This window comes from Harmonia axyridis, chromosome 6, assembly GCF_914767665.1.
Source record: "Harmonia axyridis chromosome 6, icHarAxyr1.1, whole genome shotgun sequence".
Lineage (NCBI taxonomy): Eukaryota > Metazoa > Arthropoda > Insecta > Coleoptera > Coccinellidae > Harmonia > Harmonia axyridis.
Window position 1 is genome coordinate 8,690,838 of NC_059506.1, and position 25,274 is coordinate 8,716,111.

The window sequence follows — 25,274 nt, forward strand, 5'->3', positions numbered from 1 at the left end:
GATCTACCACTGATTCTCATAGTAACAGGTCTTAAAGATAGTTTTTCATAGCTACTTTTACCCAAATACACAAATTTTGGGTCTATTCGATGTGTTTTTCCAGGTGACGATGATAGTTTCAGTAGCATTTCACTGAATGAATTTTAATCGAATAGAAATCGTCAAGTCTTAACTACTAATAAATCAACCAGAGCCTTCAATCTGACCTTGGATTATTTTTTCAGGGGGCCCTCGATAGAAAGAGTTTACTATATCAAAAAGTTCAGATATATATTAATCTCTTTCTAATTTGTTGATCAAATTTCATGATCGTTTTTCAGATAACTTTCCTTTTTTTAGTTTCATTGGGTCACTTCCATTGTTTGTTCAGATATTTTCTCATATGATGTTTCGCGTGAAATATTCGTTAGATTTGGTAGAGAGTATCTCATTTCGATAATAAAAAAAAATCATTATCAGATGAATCAATGGATATTTATTAAATTCTACAGAGAAACGTAAGCCATTAACGATGAAAAACGATATAAGTCAAATGACCGTCTCGGCTATGGTTGTAGTACCTCTACATGAAATTTTCCATGGCCAATTCGCACATTTGTGGATGTATATCCTATCCTTCATAATTCCATGAATTTTAAGCCTATAAATAGATTATGGATCATTGGCATTGACCTTAACTTTCACGTGACCCCAGAAGAAAAAAGTCTAAAGGTGTTAAATCACAAGATCTCGTTGAGCAATTGTGATCACCTTTTGAAGGAGCAAGACAAAAACTTTTATTGCAATATTGAGATTGTTTCGAAGCTTCTTTGGCACGTAGCGCCGTAGTAATTGACCAGCATAATACGTCATTGCTGTTGATTGACTGCCTTGAGTTTTTGTGCTACCTCAACTTCAATACCACCTTGAGGCCGTTCAGAGAAGGTTTTTGAAGTTCTTAGTTTGGAAGGAGGATATGGTTTATCCAACAAGACGATTCGACCATGGTGCTTTGTTAAGTCGATTCAATGTGGTTTCGCTGCGGGATAGAAGAGGAATTTAGTGTCTCAGATTCCTATAGATACTACTGCACCCACTTCTGGTTGCTTTGGGATTCCGCGTTCCAAGACCTGCGTCCCATGCGTTGGAGTTATTCCACTTGGGGACACCGAGGACCCATTCCTTGATGCAGTCTCCCATTCATCATGGAGTCTATTTTCAACTCAGTTGCGAGAGAGTGTGACATTCGGTTTGATTCATTGGGGTATATTATTGTCGATAAATATGTAATGGGGTTTGGTTGAATATATATGATTGTATTTTTGTAATTTTTGGTATACGGTTATTTTCTTGCTCTTGAGATATTATATTGATTATCAGTGTTAATTATTGATGTGTCATGTATTGAAGCTAATTTAGATTATTGCGACTCGATATTGTCGGTTCATTTCTGTATTCTTTTTTTGTTTTTGTTTCATCTCATTTTGCGCTGTAGGTCGGTTTTTTTTATTGGTCGGTAAATTATTTTCTGTAATTGGGTGTTTACCTGTTGAAAAGAAAGTTCTTATATTATTATTTAAAGCCTTAATACCTAAGTCTTTATAAATATACGGTTTAATGTGGTTTGTGGAATGTCTAATTCCCAAGATCGACGAGGAATCGACAAACCTGTGTTTTCGTTAATTACCGCAGCAATATTCTTAGTTGCTCTTGAGCAACACACACGGTTTCGATTTTTCACATCACTAAGTGGTCCCAACAGCTCAAAATTTCTACCAGTTTCACTATGGTCAGCCGATAGGGTACTTCATAATGATTCAGGACTGCTCTAGTTTTGCGAACTCTGACTGCATTTTTGAAGTGCTTGTCAAATGTCAAAAGATTACAGCTGCCCAGGTGGCGATCTATTCAAAATGAAACCTTTTATTGGAATACACAAAATCAATTATAAAATATTTCAAACCAATTATATTGAAAAAACAATTGAGGAGAAAATGTTTGAGGAAAATTTATTGTTTTAATTTATTCAAATTACAACTTACTCTTACAACTAACACAATCACTATATTCAAGTAATATCACGAGAAGTATCGTACGACGTTTGATTTCTTCAATTCAAATACACTGCGCAAAAAAATCAACCCACATTATGGAAATATCAAATTTATTCTACAACTAAGGGTGTTCTCAATGATAATTATTTTTATCAGAATTATGCATGCATATGTTATCCACTTTCAACGTTTTTCTTCAATTCAGATGTTTTTTCCCAGCAGGAACAAAAAAGATGAGATTATCAGATTTTGAATGTATTGGCTCCATTCTGAAATCAGTTGTTCTCGATCAATACTAGTGATCAATAGTTTTTCTTTCGTTTGATTTGCTACACTCGATCGCTATGCAACGCGAAACACGCAATTTGACCCAAGAGGAATGTGCTCAAGCGGTAGTTTTGCGAGGAGAAGGGTGGACATACACAATAATTGCAGAAAGGTTTGGAGTTTCCCATACAAGTGTGTCCAGAATGTTGCAGCGATTCAGGGAGACAGGTATGAATGTCCGAAGACCAGGACAGGGTAGACCACGGGTAATAACTGCCATTCAAGAACGTTACCTGAGAGTTTCTTCGTTAAGACAACGGTTTGCAACCGCTCGCCTCCTTCAAAATCAGCTTGAGCAAACTCATGGGGTGCAAATTAGCACTCAGACAATAAGAAATCGCCTCAGAGAATATGATTTAAGGCCTCATGTCGCGGCAAGAGGCCCAGCTCTTACCCCAGCCCATCGAAGGGCGCGTTTGGATTTTGCGAGAGAGCATATCCATTGGCAAGAGGCTCATTGGGAAAGAGTACTCTTCACATATGAGTCTAGATTCTGCCTCTACCATTGTGATCGACGTTCCCTTGTATACAGACGTCCACATGAAAGATATGCTCAGTGCAATTTCCTGAATACTACTGGATTCGGGGGAGGATCGATTATGGTATGGGGTGGAATATCTTTGACTGCTCGCACATACCTAGTGGTCGTTGATAATGGAGCTATGAATGCTGATAGGTATATAAGGAACATTCTTGAAGAGCATGTAGTGCCATTTGCCCCATACATTGGTGAAAAATTCGTTTTTATGGACGATAATGCCACACCCCATCGTGCGCGCATCGTTCAGGAGTACCTTGAAGAGTTTGAAGTCTCTCGAATGGAATGGCCAGCAAGAAGTCCAGATCTCAATCCGATTGAGCAAGTTTGGGACAACCTCAATAGAAGGCTGAGAAGTTCAGAAAATCATCCAGCTACTCTTAATGACTTAGGAATTCAACTCAGAGGAATCTGGGAAGGATTAGATCAGAACATTTTAAGATCACCCATTTGAGTATGAACCGTCGTTGCCGAGCTGTAATTAACGCAAGGGGTGGAAATACCAAGTATTAAATCACTTATCAGCATTCCAGTATTTTGAAAATTGTTTATTTCTCTCCTTTCACATAAGATTCGGTGAAATCCCGAATTTTTCTTCCATTTAATGTGTGTTGTTTCGTTCAAAACCTTCCCGATAGAACATAAAAAATAAGTTATAATAAGTCAATGTAGAGTTAACTTTCATTGAAATTGAGATTTTCAGAATGTGCGTTAATTTTTTTGCGCAGTGTATATTGCCGGAATTATATTCGATACCTACCTACTCAATATTACATCAAGAAGGGTTATTCAACATACGCGTGTAATTGATCCTATAATGGATATAATTCACCGAACAACTTGAATGTAAATCGGCATCTAGGAGGGTGCCTATATAGTCAGGAGTAGTTACAACAGGTATGCCTACATGTCCATTTGCTCATTCGCCCATACTGAATTCACTCCGAAAACTGTTTCAATTTGACTCGGATCACTGATGATAATTCGGCTCGACACGGGCCACTGGATAATTCAGTTACGTAAGGATGATGGATTCCAGATTTGGGCATGATGACGGGCCAAACGGTTGGTGAGGCGCCTTCTAATTGAAGTGGTCCAATTCCCCGAAGATTTCGATATTTATGTAGATTTTAAAGCAATTTATGGATGGAGTTCTTGAAGGGGACTCTTAAACAGGCTGATGGAGAATCTGGCGTTGTTTCATAATAACTGAGAAGAGTTATTGCTTTATTTTTTAGAAATTTGAATGTTATGTGCGTTTTTAGCTATTATGTTGAATCTGAGAACAACAACGCGGGGAAGTGTAGAAGTGAAATGGGAAATTTTTGTCAGGCTGTTCATCTACCTTTCTTATTGAATAAACCAAAGACTTGGAATTTAAAAGATGAAAGGTTTTCCAATTAACAGCTTCCAATTTGATAAAAAAAGAGTATACAGGGTGTTTCATTATAAACGGGACAAACATATACAGGATGAATATGAATAGTTGCGAAAAAATTCAGCGGGTGATTCCTTGTCAAAGAATATAATTTCATATAACCTTTTTGTTTGAGCCCCCTCCTGCTTAGTTACAGCTCCCTTAAGATGGCGCTCGAAAAGTTACTTTTGATTTTTTTCTGAAGAGATATTAAAAAAAAATTGGTGTTGTTCCTCTAAGATTCCAAGGGGTAGAAAAAGCCACCCCTCAAACTTGTTTCGCAATGACCTTCTCTATTTTCTTTTTCATATTTTACAATAAGAGAATTAATTTTGGACTGATCCATTCTTAACAAAATGATATTGTCAAAACGATATTTTTATTGAGGATTGATACAAATATAAAATGAATGTTACAACAAAAACCATTATAAACTTTTCACAAATCAAAACTACTTTTCGGGCTCCACCTTCAGGAGCCTGTAACTATGCAGGGAGAGGCTCAAAAAAATAGTTTATTAGAAAGACCTACCATATTTTGACAAGGAATCACCCCCTAAATTTTTTCTCAACCATTTATATACAATCTGTAACGTCGTGAAGATGACAGTGGTAGGATCATTTTTGCCTCATGGCATATACCTACATCGTATTTGAAGCATAAGCGAGATACAGGTTGTTCAACGTCATTTCTGCGCAATATTTCATTGAGTGTGGTCTGTCATGTATGACCTTTGATGTTAGAATTTCTGGTCACATCAGAGTCTTTTTGAATGGCCAATTCAGATGAGGTGAAGAACTCTCGAAAAAAAAAATCAAAATGGCGGAAGACCTGCAATGTTCAATTTTCTAAGAATTTCTGTGAAAATTTTTTTTATATATCGAACAAAAATTTATTTGTCATATCTAGGTATAGTGAAATAAGGATTGTTGAAATAGATAGATAGATAGATAATCTAATTGTGCGATTTACAAACAATCTGCAAGTTTGTTGGACTCGTCAAAATAACATAAATATATCATTCGTACGGAATTCATATTAATATACAAATAGAACTATAGAATTAGAAACTCAAAATTGGAGAGAACAAATATATAAAGATTGTACAAAAATATATATACACATACATATATCATTGTAGCGGTGTAGCGCCCGAATCTAGGAATTCGTCAAAATAGAGTGAAATGCTTCACTTTCTTAATATCGCAGCACCGTTTCCTTCAATTGTTCCATGGGCAAACACCGCAGAACCTGAGGAATTTCATTGAAATATTTACATCACAACACGGTACAACTCTTCCTCGTCTTCTCCAGTCTTTTTGAGCACGCATGTCATCTTTACACCTGGTATCATGACTATGAGTTTCCTCATTTTTAAAGAAGATATCATAACTCATAATATATGCCATACACACTCATAAATGAAAAATGTTAGAAAAATCAATACCTGCAATCTTTTAAAACCCCTCCTACTGTCATGCTATAGTCCAAACCAGCCACAATGCATAGAGCTCCGGAATATCCTCCCACTTCTCCAGCAATTACCCCAAACATCCAATGAAATTAACGACTAGGTTGGGAAAAACAAGAGGCAGAAAAAGAAGAATAACACAATATCGCAAATGCGATTGTATCAAAGGGTGATAAGCAACATTAAGTATTCTACCTTCTACTTGAGACATCTCCCGACAAACTTATCAAGACGAAGATATTTCTTACAAGTTTGCTTGTTACGCGTACAATGTCCTCAAGACAATACCAAATGAGACGAAACTCCCAAGAAACTAATATGGGCACCAGTATTCTCAGAATTGAAAATTTTTAAAGTTAGTTAGAACGAATATGCACAAACACAAAAAATTGACGAGGATACCTGGAAGAATTACTTCTGAAACCTATACAATTCTGATCAGGACACCCCACCTGTAGACGATGAAGGAAACCATGACATAGTGGTAGTAACTGCTGAAATTACGGCTGAATCAGCGAGGGAATTGAAAAATAGAAAAGCTCCTGGATTGGATGATATTCCAAATGAACTCATAAAGTATGGCGAAGTCGGTCTTTTGAAAGAACTCACAAGACTTTATAATAAAATCTTAACGACTGGAAAGATACCAAGTAGCTGGAAGAAAAGCATCACCATTCCGATATTCAAAAGAGGTGACAAAAGAGTTCCAGAAAATTATAAAGGTATAACATTGCTCAGTTCGGTGATGAAACTCTTCACAAAAATCTTAGACACTATAATCTACAGATACATAAATATATCAGAGGAACAGCAGGGGTTCAGGAGGAACAGGTCAACATTGGATTCCATCTTCATACTGAGGCAAATCACGGAAAAGTCAATAGAATACGGAAAACCCACTTTCCTCTGCCTTATAGATCTCACCAAGGCTTTCGACAATGTAAGACTCAAGGATGTCATGAAAATTCTAAAGGATAAACAACTACCAATACCTATATTAAAGATTGTGAAACAACTCAACACTGATACCTCTACACATATATCTGTAAACCAACATCTAACTGAAGAAATTCGAACTCCTACGGGTATAAGACAGGGAGATTCATTAAGCCCCCTACTCTTCAATATCATAATGGACCAAATAATACATCGCGTCAAGAATTGTGGAATGGGATATAGACTAAGCACAGGGGCTATGAAGATCGTTTGCTACGCCGATGATGCTGTGATCTTGGCTGAATGCGAGGATGACCTACAGAGACTATTATATTCATTCTTCCTAGAAGCATGCAACTTCAACATGCAAATATCAATCACAAAAACAAAATCAATGGTCATAAGCAAAGAAGCAAAACGATGCAAACTTGTCATTGCAGACCAACCTATAGAACAAGTTATGTCGTTCAGTTATCTTGGCGTGGAGATATCCTCAAACCAAGATAGAACACACGAGGTTCGTAAACATGCAGGGTTGCCGGTGCACTTCACGACGTCATATTCAACAACAAACATATGAGTAAACATTCGAAAGCCAGGATCTACAAAACCTGTGTTCGACCCATCATGACGTACGGCATAGAAACTCGAGCAGATAACAAGAGGACACAATCCATCCTAAGAACGACGGAAATGAAGATACTGAGAACCATATCTGGATACACGGTAGATAGATAGATAGATAGATACCTTTATTTCAAATATTCCCTGAGAATGCATAAAGAAGAAATGAAATACAAAACTTAACTATACTCAACTAAACTCAACCTATAACTAAATATTTTACAATCGCCTTTCAAAATAATCATTTAAACAATACACCTCAAGATCTATCAAGAACCTCGTAGTTTTTGATTTGAATTGTCTATAATTCTGTATAGATTTAATATTTTGGGGCAAACTATTGAAAATCCGTATGCACATATAAGAAGGGCATTTTTCGGAGATAGTCAACCTGTGCATGGGAACATTGATATTGGCTGTTCTTGTATTGTAGGTGGAATTTGTATTATTTTGAAGGAATTCAGCTTTATTTTTGTTGTAGATACAACAAACATTCATGCAAGTAAAGACCATATACCGTTAATATTCCCAAGGACCTAAATTTTCCCCTACACGATTCCCTATATCTCAAGTTCAAAAGTATTCTTACTACTCTCTTTTGAATAATAAATACCGACTGCACTGAGGCACTAATTCCCCAAAAAATTATTCCGTATCTAATCAAGGATTCAAAGTTAGCAAAATATAGAATTTTCTTAATTTTTGCATCCACATATTTATTTAATATTCTTTGTGCATAACAGAATATATCAAGCTTTTTCACCAAGTTGTTTATATGAGGGGTCCATTTTAAAAACTCATCTATGATAATTCCGAGGAATTTGGTGCTTTCTGCTGTGTTTACGGTGAAGTTGTTAAAATTTATTGTGTACGGTTTAGGTTTTATATTACTTGCACGAAATATTACAATATTGGTTTTAGTGGTATTCATTACAAAATTATTTTTCAAAAACCACTATTCTGCCCAGTCGTAAATTATGGCACATTTCTGCTCTAACTGATTGGAGTTCATACCTGCTTCCATGGGCGCCCGCAGAAATTTTTCTCAGGGGGGGCAAAATGAAAATTATTGAAAAACGATAAGGCGTCCATGATTGTCATCGAAAACCGGAAAATTGTTGAGAATCCATTACTTCCTTTTTTTCCATGCCCTCTGGATTGAGAAAGTAATATTGAGGGTTGTCGTGCTGAAAAATGAGGCAATCAAAATCTCAGGGGGGGCCATGGCCCCCCCTGGCCCCCCCCTGCGGGCGCCCATGCCTGCTACTAGTAGATTGGTATCATCTGCATAGCATAAATGCAAAGCAAACTTCCTATTCATTTTTCACATCTTACAAATCCAGTCAGCCGGATTCAGAACCTTCGAAGATTGATGACCAGGAATATATCCATGAAAGTACAGAACGCCATATTAAGCATCTTGACCTTATGAGATGGGACTATCACTGTAAGCATTTGGCAACGATACTTCGTGGAATACTCGAACATTTAGGTACCTTAGAAAGCAGATGAATAGTGAACAACTCAAAACTATTTATTACGGTTTAGTGCAGTCACATTCGACATATGGGAATGTTGGTTGGGGAGCTGCACACGCTGTTAATTTGGAGAGACTACACGTCATTCTCAAAACGATATTTGGAAAACTATATTTGTTCCCCTCTGTAGAAATATACAAAATATCAAGAGTTCTGAACATACAATAATTAACTAGTCTTGTCCAGAAGGGAAAGATAAGACTACAATCGATCGATCACGAGTACCCTACTAGACATAAACTCATGAATTTCAAGACGATACGTACCCAAAAGGTTGGTCAGAGATGCTGGTTGTATTTGGCACCCAAAATGTTTGCTTTCCTTCCTATGGAATATAGAACACTGAAAAATAGTAGATCATTCAGTAGGAAGGTACAATTGTGGCTACTGAATGGAGATGCGAAGGTATTCAATGATTTGGGACTTCAGCGAGTGTTGGTGTAGACTTACTTAGCTCATAAATCATATCCATGATGCCTAAACAGAGAATTACTGAGTGCCCTCAAGGAAAGTGACAGATATTTTCTCAAGGTTCAGAGATTTTTACCTCCGAATTGGACAGTAATTAAGAACCAGATTTTTGACTGTTTCAACCCGATAATAGACTTTTAAATTCTATGTGAGTCCATTTGTGTCATTATTCATACCGAAGGAATAATTTTTTTGCATAATGTTGTCACGACGTTTGAGGAAGAGAAGTGAGCCTCAGTTCATCATGTTTATTTGTAGTATTTAATAGAATATTATATTAGGTTCTGTTGAAGGCAAATAAACTTTATTATTATCATTATTATTATAAAGAACCCTAGGTAATTGAAATCTGAATCAGCTATGAAAAATTTTTAGCTCTTTTTGAAAATATCGTGTTTACGTCTAGCCGGTAGGACATAATCGATTTGGCACACAGATTCATAATATAATTAGTTAAGATCAACATATGAATATTCAATTGTAGCCCAAAAGCGTCCTAATTTTAATCATCGTGATATACACAGAACGGTGTTTGATTATCCAAAGTAATTTCACAATCATTTGTTTGGTATATGGTGAGAATCATCAATCCTTATCTTGCGTCGTTTCGAAATTAAATAGAGATTTAAGTATTTCCAGTATTTCTCTCCCCTGGAAAGGGACCATTCTCCCAAATTATGGAATCATTCAGTTAATGGCTTCGGAACTTCTGAAAAACCTAATTGCTCTACCTGGGATCCTTTCCCAACTCAGCGGTTCTCATAATGTTACCATGGAGCCTTAACAATCGATTTCTTAAGAGTTAATTGGATGATGCAACTTTTCGTCCGAATGGAAGCAGTTTTATTGTACAGCTTATACTTTGTTGTGGTCCATAAAATAATCTTCCGAAAGATATTTTTCGGCAAGAATGAGGGGATGAGATTTAGTAGCATTATTATAAGTGAACTGTTTTCCAATTAGTAAAGGACTGTCGTGGAGTCAAGAGATTTTAATTGCTCATTCATGCGCCTTTGGTGATATACAGGGTGAGGCACGGTCGATAGTACCGTGGACTTTTACAGAAAACGGAAGGTCGATTTTATTCAAAATTCAGTTTCTTGGATAGAAAGCACTGCTTTATCGATCTAAAATATTTTCAGCTATGCGGTGTTGCCGCTTCATTAAGCGGTCAGTACTTTTTCATCAAAAAGTACTGACAACTCCGATATATCAAATGGAACGCTCTGTATATTATTACTTGTTTTGATTTGCCATAACCGTTTGATTATTTATGTAACAAGTTTTTGGTTCGAATTTCTAGCGGTTTTCAAGTAATTATTTGATTTACCTCTTTTTTTGTGCAAAATATAACTGCAATTGAACATTAATCATTTCGGTACTTGGAATCTTAGAAAGCTGAAATTTTGTGTATGAATCACCAATATCATGTGTAATAAAATAAGTCCCTAATCATACAGGATTGTTAAAAATCACAGACTTCAACGAGATAAACTAAAATGATAAGAAGTGCGTTTTTCAAGAGGTATGATCTGGATACCAAAAGATGTATTGAATAAAATTGAATTTCCTTTCATATAATTAAACATGTTCGTTTACCTAAATTAAATGGTTTCCTAATTGAAAGCAAGTTTTCAATGCAATGGCAATATTAAGATACATTTGTTTTAAATAGCCATGAAATGTTATAGAATTTTTAAATTGTTAAAATTATTTCGAACAATCAACCTTAATAATTTTTCAGTGGAATTAAAGAGACAAAATAATATTTGTAATCGTTGTGTTCTTGAACTAAGAAGACATCCCCCATTTGCCTTCGATTCAGGTGCGGATATAGAGGGGGGGCGTAGGTGGCCCCTCACTCTTGAGTGGTGATGCTTGTTGATAAATGGAAAAAAGACTTCCTCTATAACTTTTATGTGATTTCGGTACTATGCGCCCCCTTTGAAGAAATCCTGGATCCGCCCCTGTTTCGATTTCGACAATTCACAATTGAAAACTACTTCAGTTCTGGTGAATCTGGACATGCCCATCCATCCATGCCTTGGCCAATGATATCATTCAGTAATCGAAAGTGAATATAAGAAGAAAATGTAAAATGCAAAAATAAATCCTAGTTACTCAGTTTTCTAGTGAAAAGAATGGATGTTTCATTTGACATAGAAAACTATGAAATTAGGAATTATTTTTGCATTTTAAGGTTTTTCAAATATTCACTTTCACATCACTGAATGTTTTGAGACGTTATCAGCATGACGTGACCAGATTTGAATATGGTGAATCTACTAAACTTGTCGTAGAAATCTACTAAAAATCTACCAACATTGTTCCAAAATCTACCAAAAATATACTGACATACTTTTTGAGAAAATTTCACGGATAGCGCTGCATTAAATTTTCACATTATTCAGAATACACTTTATTCTAATGTCTTTTATGGTTAAATTTTACTTCATGAATAAGATAGATATATGTCATGTAAGTAATGCAGTGAAATGCAAAAATAAATCCTATAGCTACTTGGTTTTCTCTGTGAAAAGATGTTTTATTCGACATAGAAAACTATGTAACTAGGATTCATTTTTGCAATTTACTGTTTTTTCAAGTATTCACTTTTCGTTTACTGATTGATATCAACTTTTTCTTTCAATATTTGGTCAACTTTTGTGTAACGAGCTTCGTTTGGAATTGCAATTAGATAATAATCACTCATTTACACATAGATGGTATATATAATTTGTTTCATTTCATTATGTAATTTTTGGTTAAAGAACTGAATAGCATCTGCATAGAGAAAGCACTCTAGAAGGAACAGTTGAACCAACGCGTGAAATTTTTCATTATAAAAATTCATGCCATTTTTATGCATGCGGCATGAATATATTTCACGAAGGAAAATTAAGACTTTTTTCAAATCTTGATAAGTATAATTTTTCTGATATTTGTTGAAACACTCGTCAGTACATTGGATTCTGCAGTTTTGTTATTGTTTGTGATTTTCTGCGCGAAGAGAAGTATCATAACGTCTGAGATTTTTCGGCTTTACTTCCATGTGAAACCAAACAGGTTAACGAATTCTGAAATCTGGTATATAAAATTATTTGAAATTATTACTGAAAAATCTTTTTTTTAACTGCTTAACCCGCATCATTTTGAGTTAGGAATATATGCTTTCAATTTTAAACTTTTATCAAATTGAATAATTTTATTCATTATTAGTTGAAAATTAAGGAAGAAAATACTTTCCAAAGAACTTCTTTATCTACTAAGATAAAATTTCGTTCGAAGTGAAAACTACTTCACTTCGAACGACACAAGCCAAGCGTTATAAATCTAATAATACGCTTGAAGTTCAATTAGAATATGTAAAATCTCCAAGCAAGCATTCATACACTCCAAATGATGGATTCCAAATAAATAGGTGCATCAAATAGAAATATTCCGAGGGAATTCTGTAACGTCAACTTATACTATTATTAGGAACAAATTAAATAAACAGCACAAAGTGGCCACTCGGCCGAAAGTGAATTTTAAAGTAGGGAATATGTTTTCCAACAGTTTTGTTTCGAAATATTAACCGGTGGATTGATGGAACATCTCAGATATCATTTCGCGGTAATATAAATGTTATCATAATCTGCTTTCATAATTCAATGAGTGTTCATCTTATTATGTGGAAGTGGCCATTAAATTGTTGTAGAGGGAGTTTATATATTTATTTTTGATAGTGATATCCAACGTTCTTAGGATGAAGTTTTATATTTATGATACAGGTTTGAAATTTTTATAGGCAGGGATTTCCACATCATGTGGAATAAATCTAGAAAATTATGATGCTTTATTCAGTACGTTCCAAAATAAAATTGAACTTCAATTGCTGTGGATAATATTATGAACCTTCAATAATATTACAAGTGGAGTGTGTTTTTTTTAGAGCTATAGAACTTTAAATTGCAATAAAACAACGATGGATTATTCGATTGACATGAATTTTATTAATCCACAAGATAATTTTGTGGCATTACATTTTAAATATGATTTCTGGCACATGACCGCCTCGGCTGGCTCGGATGTAGTCCAATTTTCGATGACTTTTTCCAACATTTGTGGTCGTATATCGGCAATAACACGGCGAATGTTGTCTTCCAAATTGTCAAGGGCTTGTGGCTCATCCGCATAGACCAATGACTTTACATAGCCCCACAGGAAGTAGTTTAGCGATGTTAAATCACAAGATCTTGGAGGCCAATTCACAGGTCCAAAACGTGAAATTAGGCGGTCACCAAACGTGTCTTTCAATAAATCGATTGTGGCACGAGCTGTGTGACATGTTGCGCCGTCTTGTTGGATGGAACCACAGTTCCTGGACATCATGGTCGTTCAATTCAGGAATGAAAAAGTTAGTAATCATGGCTCTATACCGATCACCATTGACTGTAACGTTCTGGCCATCATCGTTTTTGAAGAAGTACAGACCAATGATTCCACCAGCCCATAAAACGCATCAAACAGTCAGTTTTTCTGGATGTAACGGTGTTTCGACATACACTTGAGGATTAGCTTCATTCCAAATGCGGCAGTTTTGTTTGTTGACGTAGCCATTCAACCAGAAGTACGCTTCATCGTTAATGGACGTGGTGCGCGATACGTATTCTGCACAGAACCATTATTTTCGAAATAGAATTACACTATTTGCAAGCGTTGTTCAGGCGTGAGTCTATTCATGATGAATTGCCAAACCAAACTGAGAATAAATCACTTAACAGCTGTTGAAAGGGTCGCCATCTTGAACAGTAATGCCAACTTAAAGTTATATACCTCGAAAAAAAACATCCAATATATACTGGGTGAGTCTTTGGCTGGTACATCTTCACAAGAAATTATTCATTTTGAAAGGAACACTTCCTTCTTTTATAATTTTCTCCAATTTGACCTAAAAATATCCAGCCATTTAAAATTTTCTTAATGAGCTCCGCCACCCTTGGAAACCTAAACACTGAATTTTTCCCAAAAATGAGATATAAATTTAGCCTCCATATTCGAAAAATCAGTGTTTTCCTTACCTTTTGGAGAACGAAGTGATATTCACAATAAAATAAATGAGTTATCGCCATTTTTTTGTCAACATAGATATTGGGCCTAGCAGTTGAGTGCGGTAAAGATACTCTCCACAAGAGTTGGGAACAATATTTTTTCTGCAAAATAAATTGAAACTCTAATGTTCATAAATAATATCTTAATAAAAAAGAAAATAAGACTGACAAACATCACACACAAATAAATTGTTATTAATGAAATAAAACGAAGTAATTTCCACAGAACTATTTAATTGTTGGCAACAATTGTTTCGCCAAACTGTGCCTCCATCAGGCTACATGTTTGACTGATAAGACGTTGACAGAGAACGTCCTGTCAATGCCGAGTTTCTTATTCTTATAGAAGTTTCCTACAGGCCCTGTACTCTTATCACTCAAAAATAGCCTGATGAAGCCACAATGTGGCGAAATAATTGTTGCTTACAATTGAATATTTAAGTGCCGAGTTTTGTTTTGTTTTATTTTATTTATAATGCATTTCCGCCAAGTGAGTACCGGATCAATTGGAAATTGAAGAAAGCTATTATCAGTACCTAATATTCAGTTATTAGGTAAATTTTGTTATTTCTTCTTCATTAAAAGTTTTGCCTTTTTTGCACGAAAGCCAATATTCTGTCTTTATTTTCAGTTTTACTTTACAAATATTTTTTATTATAGAGTCGCATTTTCATTGCTATTTTTCTATACAGGGTTAGAAATATTTAGAGGGCCACTACAGGGATATCGAAAACCGTTATAAGGACAGGGTGGCTTAAATTATAAAAAAGTTACGTTCGAGATTTTCTTTTTTCTTCTGTATAACTCGTTTGTTTTTGGAGATGAATTCGCGAAATTTGGTTTATATCCATTCTCTAATATAGAGATACTAATGATGTCTCCAGATTTTTTCTGTTTCCCATTGTTTCAGAGACGCGATGTTTTAATAATTGGAATATCACTGGAATGAGGTTCAGTGTCATTTGAAGAAAGTTTGCAGACGTCTGAGTAGATCATTTCAGCGATAAATATTGATGAGGCTTTTTCAGCTGAAAATATATTTCGAGAATTCAGACTTGGTTTCTACCTATTTCATTCATGTGGTCTCCAATTTATTTTGACAAAATGAATGTTTCTGAATATTTTTATGATTTCTTCAATTTGGCTTATTTTGAATTGATATTAATAGTAGGTATTGAGTAGAGTTGAGTTTATATCTTCGTCATATTTTCGAAATCAATGTTGCTACTAAAACGATAGCCGAACGATAACGGGGCGTTTGCTGGGTCCATTAGTTATTTATAAACATCTCTTGCATACTTTCATCGTAGGCAATCAAATTTCATTATCAATTCAGCATTTCAAAATAGAAATGAACTTTCTCTTACACTCATTCATTTGAAAGAATTTTAATAAAATTTCAAGGCATATATATTTCTTACCGCAAAAACTAAATCTTCTTGTTCGTCAAAGATAAGAATCTCTCTCCTAAGATGAATTACCTCGCAAAAGGAGATGTATTGTTCATAATTTCCTTTGCATTTTCCAAGAGAAAAGCGCATGTTTTTATGACGTAACTAATTATAGTTGAAACCCTATGTTGGGTAATGAGGGCATAAGGTCAAGAGGGCATACTGAACAAATAGACCTGACCAGCGGGATATTCATTTGTTGAATGCACACAAATATTGCATTGTGTCTGAGCAGCTCACTGGTTTGAATTTACATAAATGAGATTATTTTAATACTGAATATTCAACAGTGAATTTTCTTTCTTCTTATTTTATAAAGTAAATATTCCAATATTAACATATTTTACGGAGTCAACGTGTATCTACCTATTTTCTGTTATACACTTTCATTTCCTAGGGAACATACTCAAAGACATTGCAATATCTAATATCGCTCAGTTTGCCAAACCATTGTGTAAATTTATCTCAGGGTCATTTTCGGATTTTCAATATACTCAACATCAATAATAAATTTCGCTTGATTACCTTATAATTCGCAGAAGGAAAATTCTTTTTGAATTGAAATTAAAAAATTCTACTCAATGATAACGAATCTATGGTCGAAAACTCAACAAATCTAGTCATTAACTTGAATTTGCTCTTCAAGCAAGTCAAGTTATTCCATAAATGACATGGTGAGATGTGTTGCGGTTTAGGCCTTACGCCTAGATACTGAAGGAAGAAAGAAGTGAAACAAAAATTCTCATACAGAAGTCATGCAGAAATATCGTCAGAGAACAAGAGGCATATTATTACTGTTTCTAATAAATACTCAATAATCGTAGGTACTAGGTATTACATTTTTTTTTATAATATTTACATGTTGACAATTTCTGAACTTTCTTGATAGTTTGTACTCAGTTTAATGCATTGAATAATTTATTTTGATTGTGCACAAAATTCCATTATGTTTAACAGCCTTCGTTCTTTCACAGAGCAATAGCAGAAAATTAAATCTTTCAATCCAATTTGTCAAATACAAATACAAAAAGTGGTTTGGATAAAAACGAAGTAAATGCTATGCTTCACACTTTAGGATCTACTTTGAAATATTTACCCTACATACGAGGCGTGTATTTAAAGTAAGGTCTCCATTTATTTTTTTCACATTAAATAACATTTATTTACTAAGTTTTGTACATTGCTGTAAAGCTTGAAATCTAAGCTATTTTTCTACGTAATCGCCATTCACTTCGATGAGCTTCCTCATTCGTACGACAAACTTTTGTATCCCCTCCTCGAACCTCGATCCCACCGCCTCGCGCAAGAACGAAATGACCGCTTCATGACCTTCTTAATCTTTCGCAAATTTCATTCCTCCTAGATGTTTTTAAAGAGCAGGAAACATGTAACGATTGAATCAAGATATTCTTTCCATTCCTCCTCAAAACTGGCAATAAAGTCTTGGGCACATTGGACACGTTCGACTTTGTGCTCCGGGGTAAGCATTTTCGGGACCCACCTGGCTGACAATTTTCGGTATTGCAGGTTATTCACAAAAATTGAATGAATAGAGTCTCTACTGCACACATCTTTTTTCGGCCAACTCATTGAAAGTCAACCTGAGATCTTTCAGTACAAGCGTCTCAACTTTCCGCACTGTTTCATCCGAGTGTGACGGCCTGCCGCTGCGCTCCTCGTCGTGAACGTTTAATCGGCCAGCAGAAAATTCTCTACACCATTTTCGAACGTTTTTCACGTCCATACATTTCTCACCATACACTTCTTCCAATTGACGATATATTTCTATAGGTGGAGTTTTTTTTTAGTGCTAAAACTTAATGACTGAACGTAACTCGCACCTGGCGGGGCCGACAACCGTCACTTCTATTGCAAATAGCTGCTACGTCAAGACTGAGCGTTCTTATGAGCTCCACCAGGTGTCGGATATCATCTAGCGCTACTTGCGGGGATATAATGGCCTTGGAGACCTTACTTTAAATACACGCCTCATATAACAAAGCATCTACTTGGTTACAGTAGTAGTTACTGAACGTTCATACTACACTACTCATAGTATGTACTTTGCGTCCGCAGTATATGCTTCAATATGTGTAGCATTTATTTCACTCCGTCCGCCTGGAAACAAGTTATGACTAGTTTATTAGATTATTTGTTTCATCGGTTTAGTTACACAATAAAATAATCGAGTCACCTGGAAATCATTCGATAGTTATCTTGGTTGGCAGTTGAATTTTTAGTTAGTATTAAATTGGTTGTATATGCGTGCTTCTGGAAAAATGTCTTCAGATGAAGAAATACCCCATGAAGAAGTGTCCCAAATTGATGACGTTAGATGAATACTTCATCTTTCTTGAGACGAACGTATTTGCTGTAAGAAGTCAAAGTGTAGTAAATACTTCAGTTTATTTCACGAGAATACTTCTTGATATAGCAGCTCCCAAAAAAATACCTTCTTAGTTTTGGAGTATCTATTCAATAGCAAATGCTAATAATTGTAACATTAACTTGTATTTAATTTTCATTCATACCACCCAACATACAGGATGATTTACCGCGATGACATATCAAACGTTTATGGAAAACTAATCCTAATTTTGTGCTGACAATCATAATTTTGTAAGACAATAATCGTCAACTTCAATAATCTTTCTCCCTAAAATATTTTCAGATCTCTACAACTTCCGGTTATAGTGGAAACATACTACTAGTTCCTTTTCCAAATGGCACACCCAATATATTATTGCATTATAAGATCGTTTTTTTTTATGACAATTTCATCAGTATGGCATATCTTGGGTAAAAACTCAACGGTTCATCATTTATCAAAAACTCAAGATTTTCAAATTGAGACCTATATTTTTTATGATTTCAGTTGATTCTACGTACAAAAATAGTGGGGGTTACTAAAGCAAACACTATACCTAAAATAAATACTTCAAGAGTTATCGAGGAAGAGCTTTAAATGAGGAAAAACCGCAATTCCTAACTGTGCGTAGTAGTTTGTAATTTCCAGATAACACGAAAAGAAACTAAAAATCGATGTTTGGATAACTAAATTCAACATTTCATGAATTATAATTAATTTTTCGTTGGAATTGTAGAGAAATTCATCAACTAATACAATTTTCAATTACGAATAATTCGTTACAATTCTTGAAATGTCAAATTTAGTCATCCAAAGAAACATCGTATTTCAATTTCTCTCTGTTTTTTTCCGGAAGTCATAGACCACTCACACAGTTAGAAATTGCTGTTTTTCCTCATTTAAAGTTCTTCCCCGACAACACTCAAAGTATTCATTTTAAGGTATAGGATTTGCTCAAGTAAACCCCACTCTTTTTATACGTAGAATCGACTGAAATAATAAAAATATTGGTTGTTATTTGAAAATCTTGAGTTTTGATGAATTTGAGTTGTCCTAGTTCATGTACATTTATCATCCAAGCCCAAACAGTTTTATAATACTACGTTGTTGCAGAATCTCAAATGAAAAAGGTTTTTACGAAAAAAACTTTTTTTGCAGAGATATTGAAAAAATGTGGGTCCTCGACGCCATCATTTTTTTCATAAGAATCCTATTAACTCATGAACCGTTTCTACTCAAGATATGCCATATTGATTGTCATCGAAAAAAGCTATCTAATGATGCAATGATATACTGGGTGTGACATTTGAAATGAGGAAGTAGTAGTCTGTTTGCGGTGTAACCGGAAGTTGTAGAGATCTGAAAATATTTTAGGGAGAAAAATCATTGCCACAAACCTCAACATGAAAATTTTCAGCAAAAACTCATGATTAGTTTTCCATAAACGTCTAATAGGCCATCGCGATGAATCACCCTGTATAACATACTTTTATGATGAACAGCTAGATATAACAATCAAAGTTTCAATCTACGTTATACCTCAATTACTCAACTAGGGACACGAATATTTTAAATTTAGCTAGTTCTCGAACGGTGGTAGCCCTTTCTACCACCCAGCACTGAACCTTCCAGAGTTTCATCATCTCCAATGTAAGTCTTGTGAAATAACTCCTCCTTGTGCAATTCTTCCAAGGCGGATGTTTCCTGATGTCTCAATTCCGCCAAAGCTTGTATGACCTTCATGCATTCAGGATATTTCTTGATGCTCATTTTGAATATTTTCTTCTCCAGCCTGTACGTTTCGCATATCTCCAGAGCTATTACATTTGCTGTCCTCTTGGTCTCCTTGGAAAGCAGGGCAATTTCGCCGAAGTAGCAACCATCTTGCAGATGGCAAACCTGAAATGCATTTTTGGAATGAAACAAAATTTAATTGAATGGATGTCGGCAGCATTTTCACCCTATTTCATTTGGAATACTCAGATGATGGCCAGAGTTACAGCTGGTGTTATAGGAGAGAGAAAATGGAGAAACAGATTTTATACTTTTTCTCAGTTCTGAGTCAGAATTATTGCGATTAGAATGAGTCGAAAATCATCTACATCAGCATATAGTTACAGCAATCAATCCAAGAATTGACATTATCTTGTGCGACTATTTGTGGAATATGAAACCAACCCATGTTTTAACATAGGAGCCTATAGTGTTCTCTTATGATATGTTTGAAATATTCATAATAGTGGCTTATTATTTGTAAGCTGGTTTTTCCAATTATTCTCTGAGATTCTCAGTGGCCTTACCCTTTCTTTCATTGAATCAAACAAATTGTATAAAAGTACTGATTTGGCTCTAGGAGCTTTTGAGCGTTCGTTATTCATGCGCTTATTGTGCCCCCGGATACCTTGGAACAAAACTAAATATCTATGAGATGAGATGACGTCATTGTCGTCGGTTCTTTTTATTAGGTATTTCTGAAATCACGAATCGAAGTTCAACCTAGTAGAAATTGTTGTTGGGAAGAAAATATTGGGTGGAGGATACCGCATACTTAATTAAGGAAAGTGGCGTCTTGTCAAATAGGCTGAATTTTTGATATGTTGTAGAGGAAGTCATCAAAATAAAAAGTTCAATAGGCAAAAGTTTTTTTATATGCTAGTTTTGACGCTAGAGGCCCCTGAAAACTCTCATTTGTTATCTATTGTTGAACAATACAAATCGATATCCTGGATAATCATCACTATTCTGAGTAATCAAGATGTGAACAGTCATTAATATGATATCAAATTAAAAGCGTTGTTCTTTGGTGTAGTTACATTGGCTCAATTATACAGTGATCTACAATAGAAAAATGTTTATGAATCCTATGCTACAGTTTAGTCCTCATCACATTCGAAATATTCCCTACTGAAAAATCTATCCATTAGTAGATTCATAACAGTGAGAAAGGATAAGAAATATTAGAAATCTGTCAATAAAACGTTCTTGAAAAGAGAGAGAGAGAATAGTTATTTATAATACAAGTGCAGAAGGCATTGATATTCTTCCACGAGTTCAAAATTCAAAAACGAGCCACGAAGTGGCGAGTTTTGGAATGAACGAGTGGTAGAATGAGCCTTCTGTACGAGTATTATACATTATTTTCTCTAATTCATTGCATTTTCATTGAAATTAATGAAATATTTCCATAAATATATTTTAGTGATTTTTGCTTTGAAAAATGTTGGTTGGCAGAACTGATTTCTTTAAGGCAAATTGATGAATTGACAGATAAAGCCGTGGCGGAAAGTTCGGAGTACCAACATAGGATAATAAAATATAACCATGAAAACTGTGCGTTTCTGATATATTCTCGCACGATTTTGTTCTACAAGATGTGGAAGAATGAACGGAATAACCACAGAATTAGAGAAATTAACTTTATTGATAATATAAATTAGCTAGTTGTGAACATTTTTATAGAATCGATCTAGGTCTTCCTGCCAGTTAAAAAATTTTCATCTACAAGAATATCTGTTATATTTCAAAGTGTTATCGATATTTTAAGTATTCGAAGATTGGGAGTGCGGGTAATTTTGCTTTTGGTGATGTTGTCCTTTGGAAGCTGTGATTTTTCTGAGGAAAGTTCTCTCCCAACTTCTATGTTTTTCATTGTTGTCTTTATGGTGTTCAAAAATGCTGTGTCCATACTCCAACGTATCATTTTGTATATTTTGCTCGCTGTTTTGGTGCTGATTCCTAGATTTTTATATATGAGCGATCTGAAATGTCCGGCTCGGCTAATAGATGTTTTTTTGTGTGTTATTATGTGGGTTTTAAAACTGAGTTTATGATCTACTTTGATACCAAGGTACATACATATTTGTGGGTATAATTGTGCAATTTCCGAACAGAATGGTTGTGGAGTTGAGTTCAATTTTGTGATTAAAATCAAAAAGTCTCTATTTCGTAGGGAGTTGCTTGAATTCTTCAGCATCTCATCCATGCAACAGTGACGTCTGTTAGTTTCAGAAGTTTTTCCATACAGCTGTTAATCTTGTTACCGTGTGCAATGAGTGTTGTATCGTCTGCAAATTGCAGCATATATGCTTGTTTTTATGGTGTTCTGATTCTTGATTGTGATTGTTTATATCAAGGCAGTACAAGTTATATAACATCAAAAAAAGAAATGGTGGAGGAATTCGGGAATTTTTTCAGTGAAATAGGAAAACGACTGGCGGAAAACATAGATGAAGTTCCAGAAAAAGAGGAGGGAGAACGTTGTTGTGATAATACACTTTTTCTGTTTCCAACTTCTGAAGATGAAGTGAGAGGAATGATAAGGGAATTAAAAAATGGTGGAGCTCCGGGAAATGACGGTATCAGAAATGAACTTATAAAAAATATTCAAGATGAAATAATAGAACCAATAATGTTGCTTGCAAATCTGTGTTTTGAGACGGCTGAATTTCCGAACATTTTCAAGGTGGGTGTGATCAAGCCATTGTTCAAGTCGGGAGATAAAACCTCTTTATCAAATTATAGACCAATCTGCTTAACATCTAATTTGTCTAAAATAGTGGAAAAATTATTAAAGGTGCGTATTGTTAATTTTTTGGAGAAGAATAAAATTTTATCTGATAATCAATACGGCTTCAGGAAGGGCAAATCTACACAGGATGCAATAAAAAATGTAGTGGAGAAAATTTACCAATGGTTGGATGGAAACAAGGTAGGTCTGTGCGTATTTATCGACCTTGCAAAGGCCTTCGACACCGTATCGCACAAAAAACTATTGCGAAAACTTTACCTCAATGGCTTTCGGGGCAAAGCACTCAAATTAATGGAAAGCTATTTATCAGATAGGACCCAATTTGTGAAGATAGATGAACATACGAGTAAAGGGAAAGCTGTTGAATATGGGGTTCCACAGGGGACAGTATTGGGACCAATTTTGTTCATTATATACATGAACAGCTTATTACTAATGAAAAGAAAAGGAGAAATTATCAGTTTCGCAGATGACACTGTCATAATGTACGAGGATAGTACTTGGAAAAAACTGAAAAAAGAAGCAGAGGGAGATCTTTCAATTATAAAGCAATGGTTCAGAGAGAATAAATTAACAATAAATTTGCAGAAAACAAAATATTTACCATTTGTTGCTTATCAATCAGGACTTCCACATATGGGCAATTTGGACGTTGACAACGAAACATCAATTCCCGAAACTGAATATATAAAATATCTAGGAGTTACAATTGATCGACATCTAAAATGGGACAAGCATATAGATATCTTGGTGATCAAACTGAGATGTTTACTTACCAAGTTTAGATATCTTAGGAAGTACTTGGATATAAAAAGCTTGATGATGGTATACTCAGCTTTATGTCAATCCCAAATGGCATATGGGATAATAGGTTGGGGTGGAGCGTATAGTTGTCATATGAGGAGGGTTGAGGTGATCCAGAAATGGTTGCTACGAATTATCTACGGAAAGCCTCTTCTGTATCCATCAGATGAATTGTTTACTGTTTCCAGGGTCATGAATCCCCACCAATTATTTGTACAGCAGATTTTAAATGGTATAAGTGAAAAGAAGATTCAACTCCAATTAACTAAGTGTGAATATGAAACACGGAACAAGACGAATCAATACCTTACTCCAAGAGCAGGAAAACGTATAGGCCAAAGATGCTTTGCCTATCTGGCCCCAAGAATATATGCCGCTGTTCCAAAAGAATTGAAGAACATCACAACACTCATTAAGAAGAGAAAAAGATTGAAAAATTGGGTAATTGACAAGGGCAGAAGATATTTTAATTCAATAATAAATCCCCAATAACGCTCACCATTTTTCACTGATTTTTGCTAGAAGAGAAATGAATAAATTACTTACTGGATTCAACCTTCCTCCATATAAGTATATTGATGTAACTTGAAATAGAGAATGAGCTTTTTGATGCAGTGTTGTTTGATGACCGAGTAGCTGATAGTGGACATGACCGAATGAGTGCGCCCCTGAGTTTATGATATAATATATGTACGAGTATATGTATATAATTGTATGTATAGAATGGGCACTTATCTATGATCATTACTGTGATATTGAGTTTTTGTTGATTTTTATATTTTTATTGAAATATGTTAAAAGAATTTGATCTTGATTTGTGAATTTATTTGAATACTGGCTACTGCATTATATTTTGTTTATTTAGAAGTCACGTACAGGCTCACGCCTCTGTGACTAAATGTTTATACCCTGTAGCTTACAGAATAAACCATTTTATTATTATTATTATTATTATTAATGGAGGGAGTGGTTAACCTTGTGGAGTACATTTTTCACTTTAACTTGTAGAGTTCTTCCCGATAGGAATGATTTTCAGGAGGTATATTGGGCATTGTAGTTGGCGTAATTTGAATTAAAGTTCATTGTGCTAGACACTGTCTAATGCTTTTTGGACGTCAATAAATAGGGCTGCCAAATTTTTCTATTTTTCTTATCACATTGAATATTTGATGTTGGAATTGTTAGGGGGTGAGTTGTGGATGTCCGAATTGGTATAAAGGTATAGACTTTCCTACTGCTGTACGGATCCTTTCAGTTAGAAGTTAGAGATATTTTTCGAGTAGCAGATATTGAGCCATAGGTAAAATTCGCAATGTTTTTTCTTGTTTTAAATTTTTTGATGAATATTGCAGAAATGAATTTCAATATGAAAACTTCGAAAAAAAAAATCGAATGGTTTGGAACGTCGTGGAATTCCCCAATTTTCACTCGATTATAGGACAAATTCCGGAAGTCTTCCTTTATTCTACACAAATTGGGTTGGTCCCATTGAACCCGAAATTTATGAGGACGTGGCTGTTTCTGACGTCTATTAATTCAGGAAGAATAAATCCCTGCGTGTCTGAGCATCGGATCGTATTGAGACGTTTTTTGAAGGGCTTTATTGTTGTGCCGTGAATCTTTTGGCCCTACTCGTTGGGACGCAACGGAGAGGCATAACAGTCAATTATGGCTA

General features: G+C 35.0%; 2 protein-coding genes across 4 annotated transcripts in view; one reads left to right on the forward strand and one right to left on the reverse strand.

The window, feature by feature from the left end:
• Window positions 1–25,274, forward strand: part of LOC123682785 (potassium voltage-gated channel protein Shaw-like) — a 403,607-nt gene that overhangs the window by 105,824 nt on the left and 272,509 nt on the right. The window lies entirely within an intron of this gene.
• The window catches only part of LOC123682788 (potassium/sodium hyperpolarization-activated cyclic nucleotide-gated channel 1-like), a 120,440-nt gene continuing 114,004 nt past the window's right edge, over window positions 18,839–25,274 (reverse strand). Inside the window, exon 8 of the mRNA XM_045621573.1 lies at window positions 18,839–20,166. Within this exon, the coding sequence (XP_045477529.1) occupies window positions 19,843–20,166 (324 nt within the window). The 3' untranslated portion in view covers window positions 18,839–19,842. The remainder of the gene's footprint in view (window positions 20,167–25,274) is intronic.